Here is a 13,076-nt window from a genome sequence, read left to right as displayed (position 1 = left end):
TTATGTACTCTGATAGAAATGCTCAACATTTTATACATATTTTTTCGAACAAATACGGCCCTAATGATGGCGGTCGTGCTTATAAAATCGTGCTTTGAGTTATACAATTACTTTGACTTTGCCACTTGCAGATTTACAGGTACAGGTATTAGCCATTTGGTGGTAGAGATTTAAAGTGGTAGAAAACTTCTCTGAATTTTTTTGTATGATTAAAATATCATTCTCAGGTTACTTAAAGCGCGCTTCATATTTGTAACATAATTGTGATAGAAAAATCTCCAAAAAATGAGCAATGATGATGTATTTTAAACTATTTAAAAAATTCTCATTTTTTATCATAAGGCCATTATTAATGTTGGATATTTTTACCATGGTAAAAGTTAGTATTATTAAAAGTACAACTGTTTACAGAATAGTAAAACAATTTAGCTCAACTATTTTGGACTTTGGAGTATCCTTAAAAAAAAGTACAATCGTGCAGCTGAGTTTAAGGGAGCTTAGCGAGCAACCGCAAAAATATAAATAATATTAAAATCAATCCATTTGAACGTAATTTTAATTAATGAAAAAATGAAAAAGTTGGATCTATTCGATAACTTGTGTATAAATATAGATCGAAATGGTATTGTTTTTTTAAAACCGTGCATAAAGCTTGCTCGTAAACACTGGAGTCTATATGGGCGTCCCTTTGCTTTCGATACCGGCTCTGAAGCAAATTTTTTAGTTTGAAAAATCTAAAGAAGTTAACAGAGGTACCTTTTAATAGTTCAAAAAGTTCTGAATTTTTCCAGACTTTTTGATACGCCAAGGCTTCAAAATAATTTGTTGAAAATTTCAGCCGAACCAAGTTTGCACATTTTTATACACTTTTTCAGCATTAAAATGAATGATCTTAAATTTATTCGGACTTTTTTTTATAGAAAACTTCAAGCTCTTTGGTCAAAACTCCAAATTTCAATAAAAAAATCAGTCGTTCCAGATAGAGCTTCGAATCTACAAAAGTTTTGAAAATCGTAAATATGAAAAAAAGCTTGTGTTTGAATTGGCGACACACGTGAGTATGAAAATTAAAAAAAGCATTACTTCGACCCATATACATTTAACGACAGCTCATCAAAACAACGATCATCGAGCGGCAGCAACATCATGCCCGCTCATATACTTACCGCCGTGGCTTGGAAGTTTGGATCTTTCTCGCTGCGTGCATCAATAATAATAAGCGCTCGGGCCTCGGCGCGCACAGAAACTTTTTCGCGGTATCGGGTCACGTTTTGTTTACAATCCCCGGGATCGTTGTTTTGGCTAGCGCTTCAACAGGTATATACACGCACGTGGCACAGTCTCGATCGTCTCATCGGTTCGGTCTCGCGCACACGTTACGCAGTCGCATAGCCCAATACAAACCGTAAACCTCCAATTCATTCTTACAAAAAGTGCAGTGCAGTCATATCGCAGAATAATTAATTTTTTTTCCAGTTCACAAAAAATGGCTTGTTTAAACAACAATACGGTTCTCTGCACGTCGGACACCACCTGTCACTTGTGCAACAAAAACAAGTACGACTACGAATTTTTTATGTACCGGGAGAGCAAATGGAGGCGATTGTGCATCAATGCTATGATCATATTGACGATCGTCCTGGTTATCGTCTACTTCGGCTTGCTGATGACTTTGACGATAATGAACTTCGCCATGAATCGCGCCATTCACGAGGGTCAAATGCACTGTCAGAGCGTCGATAATGCGTGAGTACTTTTTTGGATTTTGAAAGAAAAATAAAGAAAATTGATTTTTAAGTTTGCGATTTTAACTGTTTCAGAGGTTCGATGAGTTAATTTCGGCAAAAATTGAACATTGCAAAATTATTGCAAGGACTCTATATTTTTTTGTTTTAATATATTTTGACTATAATCCTATTATTACTTGCGTTATTGTTATTGCCGTAATTATTATCATTCAATGTACATTTGACTTAAACTTTTAAAATGCATTATTGCAAAGATTCATCAATTCGAAAAGAATCGCAATTTCATTATTATAAAATAATAAATTGTCTTAGCCCTGTTTCAACATTTGAAATCTTACCTTTTCAAAAGTTAGATTTAAATGTTTGATGGTTTGTTCGATACTTTTCAAATGATAATCTATTGTAAATTGAGTACCATTATTATAGAGTTATTGGATTCTTGTTAACTTACATGAATAATTGCGCTCTGGGTGTTGAACAAATTTATGTTGATAATAGTTTTGAATGTAAATGACTAATGAAAATTTATAATTTGAAAAAAAATACAAAAAATTGTGTGTTGTAAAGAGTCATAAGATGTGAAGTACAAAATTATGTTAATTTCATTGTATCTTTACCTATAATATGTTCGTCTTAGGTACAAAGTGAAAAATGTTTGATGTAAGTCAAAAATTGCAATGCATACAAATGATTAAAGTATGTATGTAGATTCTATCTACTAGTAGCTATCTAGAATATATTAATTTTTGTTTTAAATGTATGAAAAAAGATGAATGTTTATGAATTAAGTTCCATCAATTCAATTAAAAAATAAAATGTCCACCCTACTGAATATATGTTACCTCTGATATAATTTAAAATTATAAATAAAAGTAAAAAAAGTTGTAACGTAACTATAAAAATGTACTAATTTTTTGTTACTACCATTACCATTAGAATTAAAAATGTAATCAAAATTTAATGCAATATGGTGAAAATATCGAAAAAAAGTGTACTTTCAAAAACGATTAAACTTTTTTCGAAAAGCTGGCAACCTATTTAGCTATTCCTACTATTAGCCTCGATCATTCAAGGTAAAAATGAAATTTAAAAATCCATTGAAATCTGTTAAAATCACTTTTTCGAATTTTTCACGAAAGAAATCTTAGTTACAAACTATAATCTTTTAGTTTACGTTGGATCCGTCGAGTTAAATTTTTTTTTTCAAAAGTGACCACCCTACTCTGCGTTGCGTATGACTGTAAGTGGAGAAAGTGGAATATTAACCTAATGACCGTTTAACACTAATTTTGATGTTTACAGTTTTTTTTTTTTTTAACCAATTTTTAAGACGATAAAAAAGACATAATTTTTTAACTACTCGGTAGATCCTAAAATAAGTTTTTAACGCTTCATATCACATAACTTCCTCTTTGAGGAAGCAAAATCTCCCTCACGAAGAAAACAAAAAAAGTCGTGCAAACCCGGCACTGATTTGTCAATAGATTCGAGAGAGCAGACGCCGGCATGTGAGTTTGCACTCTGCAATTGGTCGATCGAAGCGCGAGCAAGAGTGTCGATCAAATTCAAATGTACATTTCATTGGACGGAAATTCGCTTGGGTAAATTTTTAATGGTTTATCGAAAATGAGAAGTAAAAGTAATTTTTTTTCAAGAGAATGCGAAATTTTTATTGAATATTTTTTCGTAGCTCGACGCGTAAAACAATGAGCGACGAAATTGGCCTTTTTTTTATCCGCTCGCTCCAAAACACTCCAGCCGAATGCGATCGTTTTTTCAATTGTCTATATACTAACGAACAATTTAAATCGTAAAATTTGCAACGTCTCCGTACAAGCGTCGCTCGTGGTTTCTGATATCCCGTCTAGATCGAACGGTAAGTAAACAATAAACAAAAGTACGCGTGTAACTTAAGCTCCCGGCGCTCTACGACGCCGCAGCGTTATAACTAAAATAACGAAAGACAAATAAGTGAAAAATATTTCATATCATTCGAAAGGAGGTCATGTGTCTGCACTTGGAAGGCTCGGAGACGTTGCAGCGAGACGACGACGACGACGACGACGACGAGTACGACGAGTACGAAGAGAGATTCGGTAAATTGAAGAGTTTGCTAATAGAGTTCGATGATTGGGATCTCGAAGAGGAGCGACTCGAGCTTCTCCGTCGACTCGACCCTTTGATCGTCCAATGGACGGGCAATTTTACCGGTCTGCTCAGCTTCCTCGAAGACTACAAAATTCTGACTCTACTAAGGGATGCGATAAATTACCAAGAAGGCGAGCCGGACTCGAACGCGGGAACGCGATTCATCGAGTTCGTGTTACGGAGCGGCTACCGCGACGAGCCCGCCGTCGACGAAGGGGCCAGCTCGCCGAAGCTCTTGTATTGCCCGACACCGCTGCATCTCGCGACTCGCTGCCGGTCCGAATCGAGCCTGCGAAACGTGTTCGCGATGTACCCGAGGCTCGACGTGACGTACACCGAGAAGCGCTGGGGCCTCGCCCATCTGCACGTGGCCTGCATCCACGGCTTGCAAGACCTGGTGGCGAGCTTCCTCGATCGGGGCGGCTACGGTCTCGATCACCGGGTCCTGAGAACGGGCGAGACGCCGCTGCACCTGGCCGTGCGCTACCGCCGCAGGGAGGTGGCCGCGCTCCTGTTGACGAGGGGCGCCGACGCGAACGCGCGCGACCTCCACGCCAGGACTCCGCTGCACGCGATCTGCGCGAGAGCCGCCGCCAAAGCACGCGACAGCGACGACGTCGCGATGGCCAAGACTCTGTTCGACTATCATCGGCGAGTGCGGGACGAGTCGCCGCACGACACGGCCTGGCGCGACAAGTGCGAGCTGCTGCGCTCGCTGCTGTACGACCCGGGCTCTGCTGCGTCCTTGGCCAACGTGAGATTCGAGTATTATCGGCCCGGGGTGGACGTCGACGCCCAAGACAGGGTGGACAACACGCCACTGCATCTGGCTCTGCACAACGGCAAGCTGAGACTGGCCGCGTTTCTGCTGGAGCGGGGCGCGGACCTGACACTGCGCAACACTTGGAACAGGAGGCCCACGTATTGCAGCCCGCGCAATAACCGCGACTCGCCACTGCACCAGGCGCTGAAGCTGGGACTGGAGAGGACGACCAAGAGGCTGCTGCTGGCACGAGTCGTCGATCCGAATCGGGTGAACGGCAAGGGTGCGACTCCACTGCACGTGATCTGCGGCGGGAACAATCCGATGATCGGCCGGCACGATCGCGCTCCGAAACTACTCGAGATCGTGCTCGAGAGCTGCGACAAGATCGGCAAGTCGCCGTGGCTCGACGCTCCGGACGACGAGGGCCGGACGCCTCTCCAGTTGGCCGTGGCGAGTCTTCAGCCGCGCCTGGTAATGATACTCCTGGCTCGTGGCGCTAGTCTGTCCAAATTCGTCTTTCCCAGCGAGGAGTACTTCGGCGCCGACGTCGTCGCGCTCGAGCATCCCTACCATCGCGACGCCTTCAAGCTGAGACTGGCCGCCGCGGCTCTGGTCACCCTGGAGCTGCTCGAGCGCTGGGGCTACGAGCTGAGGCTCGCCGACGCCCTGACGATCATGAGATTCTTCGACAGGCACGGACTGTTCGAGACGAGATCGGCTGCGGCGGCGGCGGTGCGCAGATTCGACTATCTCTGGTACAGGGACGAGCCAGCAGCGCGACGGAGTACAGCGACGACAAACGATCGGCGTCTGTCGTCGTCGTCACGGCCCAAACGCGCGCTGCGACGACCGATTCCGTCGAGGATGAAACGCACGGACGCGAAACCGCGACGACGACGACGAGTCGCTGATAACGCGCCGCGCATCATGATAAATCGGCGCGTGTCGCTGTACAATCTGCTCCGGTCGAGGCCCACCAAACGCGCGGCAACGAAACGCAGAGTCACGTACGCGGACTACTACGCGTTCGCGAGCTCGGAAAAGCTGTGGCACCTCGTGCCGAGAAGGCGGCGAGCAGGAGCTTGCGCGGCTCTGCGTCTGTGCGAGATCATGTCGAGGAGCTTCTTCAGCGGCTGGGCGGTGCGCTGCTTGATGAGCTTCAGGCTGTCTTACGATGCCTGCGAAATGATCGTGAACCGGTTGACGGAGAATCAAAATATGTGGCGTATTTGCGAGGCGGCGGTCTCTTAATGAGTCATTAAGCTTGTATAAATAATATATACATTGGTCACTGTAGTTATCGCAAAAAATGAAGATATAATCTTGTCGAGATTCGATACCTCTGTTAGAACAGGTACCACAGTTGTAATGTAATTTAGCTATCCGAATCAGGACGAATGAATAAATATAACGTAATTAATTATGTAATTTGCTTGGACTTTAACTTTTTTGTCTTTGATATCATTTAAGTTTTGTTTATAGGTAATTGTAGAGAAGTTTGATCGTAGAAAAATAAGATTTGTACATTTATAAACTGCATAGTTGAAAAAAACCTCAAACATTCAGTTTTAATTTAATGTCAGACATTAAACAGATGCTGATCAAAAAATTAAAATGAATTATTTTTTATAAATGAACGAGCGAGAAATATTTTAAACTTTTTAATTGAAAATTAATGATTCAATATTCATCGAGTATTAGCGCGTATAAATACTAATTTATGAAAACTCAAGTATGAGTAAAGCCAACCTCCATCGCTAGATGGTGAGTAACTTTGTCTGTGAATCCTCAAGTGGCAAGGTGAAGATAATTGTATAAATTGGCTGTGAAATTTTCTGAGTAAACGAATTAAAAATGAATGAAAATTAATTAATCCAAAACAAATATCTGTATTTTTGTATTATACTATGCAAAATTAGTGAATCGCATGGAATAAAACAGATCATATGGCTTGTTAAAAAAATTAATGGATAAGAGTTTTTTCAAATCGTCACACTTTCAGAGACATTATTTAATGATTATAGATAGACAACAATGAAACAACGTAGGATAAAGATAATTGTATAATCTGAAATAAGAAGCAGTTATACGAAAAAATAAAATTGTCAAAATATGTGTTTCTACTGATATTCATAACTACCTGCCGACTCGTTTCAAAATTCAAAAATTTACTTGGCCCAATTCTAATACATGAAGGCCTACTGGATCTTATTAGTATGAGTTGCATCATTTTCCTCGTTTGTATCGAGTACTTATACCAATCGGTGGAATAACTGTTAGAGACAAAAAGAGCCAAAAAGTTTAAATTAACACGAAAGAAATAATAATTCATCTTTACCAGTCTTCAAAAATGTCACTGCTGGCATCGTATATTTTCTGCGACGGATAACTCGCAGTAAGCAAAGCTTCAACACACAATATGTACATGGTACCCATTTTTAGAGCAATGTTTATATCTTCTTTATATTCAATTACCATCTAAAATTAGGAGGGGGAAAATTAGGATGTTACTAATGAAATTTTGCTTTACAATCAAGTTTGAAATCGTACCAAATAGCTTGTGATGCTGAGGCCGACGATTACCGTAAATATTGCAGGGACTAATATACAGCTAGTAACTGTATTAAGTAAATCGAAGCAACTATCAAGAAAAAAATTAAATAAATTAAGTGAGATAATTCTTAACATTATCACTTAACTGGATACAATATTGATGCAGTTGAACCAGTTGAGAGACATGTTTAAAAACTTCGTCATCTTTTTTCAAAAAATCTTCTGTTTGTGACAAATTGGAGATTTGTTTCAACTTGATCCTAAATTACAAGAATGACTTGATTAATTTTCATTGAGTATGAATAAGTTACAAAAATTGATAAATAAGTACCCCATGAATCGAAATTTTCCTATTACGTATGTTAGGACACAAACGTAAAAAATGGCAATACCTGATTCAAACGCAATTGTTATAAAGCATAGTATTACAATAATAATAAAAAAATAGTAAAAGTGTGTGTCCTCGTCTACAAATAATTCCAAGTGAATAGATAACTTTTTCTGATACGTATGATTTCCAGATAAAATTAAATTTGCTGTAACTGGCCATAATGTTGGAATAACAATTAAATACGTACTATAGGTAACAATTAAGAGACCTAAAAAATAATTGAATTCTCCATTTAATACATATGGCCGATTCTCTGTGAAGTCGAATGGTCAAAAAAATTTTTTTCCTGCAAATATGAAAAACTTGTATTTGAAGTCAGATTTGTCCCAAAAAATGTTTAGAAAAATTGGGGCCTTCTATGTCACTTTTTCAGAGGCCCAAAGTTGGCCATTTTAGGGTTTTTTTTTTGAAATTCATGAAAAACCACAAATACTAGCCCGACTTTCATCTCGCTGCGCTCGCCTTTTTCTGGCTTTTTCAACTTGACTTTTTTTTAAATAAGTTAAATATAATTTTATTCTACAATTAACTTGTCGCGATTTACTGATCCGAGTCCTATTGGCAAGTAACGTCGTGGCTTGTAACGACAGTCCAACTCCGCTGCTGCCGCTTAAGCACGCCCAAAGAGGTTAGTTATGACACATTGCGCGGTGCCACTAATGCTTTCCGCTGGACGACCAATCACAGCGCGAATAAACTGCTATCGCTAAAATCCCCACCACCTTTCTAAAAGAGGACTCAATTAATTCCTGAATCAGGGTAGGATGATTCAAAAGTAAAAGTGCCCAGCAACTTTTTTGTTGGAAATTGTCCAAATTTTCAGAAAAAAAAGTATACCAAAGTGATTGGAGCCACCTCAAGACGTATAGAGTGGAAAAGACTTGCCTAAAATCACCAAAAACACCCATTTTCAGAACTTTTTTGCATGTTTTTCGACACATATTGTTGTCTACATTGCGCTACACTGTAAGACACATTACAAAACTCTATCAGGCAGTATTTGACATCTTCAGAAAGCTTTTTACAGTTTTGGATATGAAAGTCCGGTTCAAACTCGATTAGATTTTTTGTTTTGTGTTTTTTTCAAGTCTTTTCGACTCTATACGTCTTTAGGATGCTCCAATTACTTTGGTATACTTTTTTTCTGAAAATGTGGACAATTTCCAACAAAAAAGTTGCAAGGCACTTTTACTTTTGAATCATTCTACCCTCATCCAGGAATTGTTTGAATATTTTTGATTTTTCATGAATTTCAAAAAAACCCTAAAATGGCCATCTTTGGGCCTCTGAAAAAGTGTCATGGAAGACCCCGATTTTTCTAAAATTTTTTTGGGACAAATCTGACATCAAATACAATAAGTTTTTCATATTTGCAGAAAAAAATTTTTTTTGGCCATTCGACTTCACAGAGAATCGGTCATATTTATATAATACATATAATTTAATTTTTTAGTACAAACCTGTAATTATGAGAGAAGCGAGATTAGCTATATTAATGTAATTTTGCAGAAATTTTTTTTCCTCGGAACTACATTGAAACAAATTCTTTATCATAATAAATAATAGTCCTCTAGCCTTTGTAAATTATAGAAATTAAATAAAAGAAAAATAATTTGAGTAATTGAAAAACAATTTTTTCATACATCAACATTTGATAGAAATAGTATATTACTGCCCTAGGTCGATAAGCCGAGGCGATAGCCGAGGCCGATAAACACGTGCTCTGGGGCTTTCTTTTTTCGCGGCATAGGCCTGTATACTATTTTTCATGCACAGTGACCCGAAAATCGCTCTTCCCGCTTTGCGCAGCAGCAGGGAAGTAGTCACTTTCGGGCCGCTGGAATGAAAATTATATTTAATTGTTTTTACCGTCAACACTCCTCTTTCTTCCACAATTAAAAAGTATATGCCGGAAGTAACGAAACATTGTATAAGAAATTGAACGCATAATTCCGTTGCCAAATCCATGTCGAATTTGGCATTTTTTGTTATTCGTGCTATGTAAAAAACCTGCAAATGAAAATCAACTCATATGGTATTCACAGTTAAATTGATGTGCTAGGGCTCCTTTGCCTTCAAAATGAAAACATGGATAATTCAAGTTTTAACACTGGTGTGTCCCTTTAATTTTATTTTTAAATATTACCGTGGATATGATGAATAAAACGAAAAACACAAATGACACTCGTGCTCCATATTTTTTTATGTCAATCCAGAATGGCCATATAAGCGAAACCTTTAGTACAGGTATGAGTAAAGGATATATTTTTCTAGTACATTTTTCAAGATCTGATATATCGGATTTTGATAAATGTTTTAGTTCGTTTATTTCAATCCTTTTCTGCAAAACAATTGGCAAATATTGTGCCATGATTTTTATATCAATCAAAAATGAACACTAAAAATTATCAAGAATTCGTTGTTCAGATTCCAACAGAATATAGTTCAAGAATTTTTACCATTGTACCTGCTCATTGTTGTTGAATTATCTTATATCAATTTTTCTCTTTATTGGAAAAGCTTTTGTAAATTATTCCATACTATTGTGTAAATTCACAATAAAAGCATAATATACGTAATCGGTTATATTTGCGTACAAGTATTATTTTTCACGGGAAATTACCAGAGTCTCAAAGTCCAGTGCAGGGTCGAACGTACTACAATGATTTGATGTTTGTATGACTTTTTTTTGATCTACTCCAATATTACCGATTGATGTTAGGAAGGGAAGAAACACAATGGATTGAAATAATATTAAATTTTAATTTTATTATTCTCACTTGAAATATACGCTGATACAATTGCAATACACATAACTAAGATAACACTTCTTGTACACACTTACATTAATATTAACGATTATGTTTATATAGGTTTTAATAATTATAATATTAAGTTTTCTGGGTAAAAGAATAAAAAATCGTCAGTTCTTGAATCGGTAGAATTCGTTCAGTTGTACACTAATATTAATGAAAAAATTACGACAACGTGAATTGAAACTCCAACAAATGTCTGTATTTTTTTTTAATATGCAAAATTAGTGAATCGCATGGAATAAAACCGATCCTATGGCTTGTTAAAAGAAATTAATGGATAAGAGTTTTTTCAAATCGTCACACTTTCAGAGACATTATTTAATGATTATATATAGACAACAATGAAACAACGTAGGATAAAGATAACTGTATAATCTGAAATAAGAAGCAGTTATACGAAAAAAATAAAATGGTCGAAATATGTGTTTCTACTGATATTCATAACTACCTGTCGACTCGTCTCAAAATTCAAAAATTTACTTGGCCCAATTCTAACACATGAAGGTCTACTGGATCTTATTAGTATGAGTTGCATCATTTTCCTCGTTTTTATCGAGTACTTATACCAATCGGTGGAATAACTGTTAGAGACAAAAAGAGCCAAAAAGAGCCAAAAAGTTTGAAATTAACACGAAAGAAATAATAATTTCGATTCTTTATCGTCATCTTTACCAGTCTTCAAAAATGTCACTGCTGGCATCGTATATTTTCTGCGACGGATAACTCGTCGTAAGCAAAATTTCGACACATAATATGTAAATGATACCCATTTTTAGAGCAATGTTTATATCATCTTTACATTCAATTACCATCTAAAATTAGGAGGGAAAAATTAGGATGTTACTAATTAAATCTTGCTTCATAGTTAAGTTTGGAATCGTACTAAATAGCCTGAGACGCTGAGGCCGACGATTACCGTAAATATCGTAGGGACTAATATACAGCTAGTAACTGTATTGAGTAAATCGAAGCAGCTATAATCGGAAAAAAAATGAAATACATTTAAGCGAGATAATTCTTAACGTTATCACTCAACTAGATACAATATTGATGCAGTTGAACCAGTTGAGAGACATGTTTCAAAACTTCGTCATCTTTTTTAAAAAAATCTTCTGTTTGCGACATATTGGAGATCTGTTTCAACTTGATCCTAAATTACAAGAATGACTTGATTAATTTTCATTGAGTATGAATAAGTTACAAAAATTGATAAATAAGTACCCCATGAATCGAAATTTTCCTATTACGTATGCTAGGACACAAACGTAAAAATTGGCAATTCCTGATGCAAACGCAATTGTTATAAAGCATAGTATTACAATAATAATAAAAAAATAGTAAAAGTGTGTGTCCTCGTCTACAAATAATTCCAAGTGAATAGACAACTTTTTTTGATACGTATGATTTCCAGATAAAACTAAATTTACTGTAACTGGCCATAATGTTGGAATAACAATTAAATACGTACTATAGGTGATAATTATGAGACCTAAAAAATAATTGAACTCTCCATTTAATACATATGTATTTAATACATATAATTTAATTTTTTAGCATAAACCTGTAATTATGAGAGAAGCGAGATTAGCTATATTAATGTAATTTTGTAGAAATTTTTTTTCCTCGGAACTACATTGAAACACATTCTTTATCATAATAAATAATAGTCCTCTAGCCTTTGTAAATTATAGAAATTAAATAAAAGAAAAATAATTTGATTAATTGAAAAACAATTTTTTCATACATCAATATTTGATAGAAAATTATAATTGATTGTTTTTACCGTCAACACCCCTCTTTCTTCCACAATTATAAAGTACATGCCGGAAGTAACGAAACATTGTATAAGAAATTGAACGCATAATTCCGTTGCCAAATCCATGTCGAATTTGGCATTTTTTGTTATTCGTGCTATGTAAAAAACCTGCAAATGAAAATCAACTCATATGGTATTCACAGTTAAATTGATGTGCTAGGGCTCCTTTGCCTTCAAAATGAAAACATGGATAATTCAAGTTTTAACACTGGTGTATCCCTTTAATTTTATTTTTTAATATTACCGTCGATATGATGAATAAAACGAAAAACACAAATGACACTCGTGCTCCATATTTTTTTATGTCAATCCAGAATGGCCATATAAGCGAAACCTTTAGTACAGGTATGAGTAAAGGATATATTTTCCTAGTACATTTTTCAAGATCTGATATATCGGATTTTGATAAATGTTTTAGTTCGTTTATTTCAATCCTTTTCTGCAAAACAATTGGCAAATATTGTGCCATGATTATTTATATCAATCAAAAATGAACACTAAAAATTATCAAGAATTCGTTGTTCAGATTCCAACAGAATATAGTTCAAGAACTTTTACCATTGTACTTGCTCATTGTTGTTGAATTATCTTATATAAATTTTTCTCTTTATTGGAAAAGCTTTTGTAAATTATTCCATACTATTGTGTACATTCACAATAAAAGCATAATATATGTAATCGGTTATATTTGCGTACAAGCATTATTTTTCACGGGAAATTACCACAGTCTCCAAGTCCAGTGCAGGGTCGAACGTACTACAATGATTTGATTTTTGTATGCCTTTTTTTTAATCTACTCCAATATTACCGATTGATGTTAGGAAGGGAAGAAACACAA

At 36.5% G+C, this 13,076-nt stretch overlaps 1 protein-coding gene across 1 annotated transcript; it reads right to left on the bottom strand.

Annotated features, from left to right (window-relative positions):
• Positions 1–6,996: 6,996 nt before the first annotated feature.
• Positions 6,997–7,554, bottom strand: LOC111694520. Its single transcript, XM_023463009.1, has 4 exons — positions 7,547–7,554; positions 7,362–7,475; positions 7,213–7,303; positions 6,997–7,140 (listed from the first exon to the last, which is right to left on the bottom strand). The coding sequence occupies exons 1-4, from the start codon at positions 7,549–7,551 to the stop codon at positions 6,997–6,999; spliced, it is 354 nt and encodes a 117-aa protein (XP_023318777.1). The 5' UTR covers positions 7,552–7,554.
• Positions 7,555–13,076: the final 5,522 nt, after the last annotated feature.

Source organism: Trichogramma pretiosum, unplaced genomic scaffold, assembly GCF_000599845.2.
Source record: "Trichogramma pretiosum strain Unisexual culture from Peru unplaced genomic scaffold, Tpre_2.0 scaffold14, whole genome shotgun sequence".
NCBI lineage: Eukaryota > Metazoa > Arthropoda > Insecta > Hymenoptera > Trichogrammatidae > Trichogramma > Trichogramma pretiosum.
Note: the sequence above shows the minus strand (reverse complement) of the source record. Positions and strands in the feature narration are given on the sequence as shown.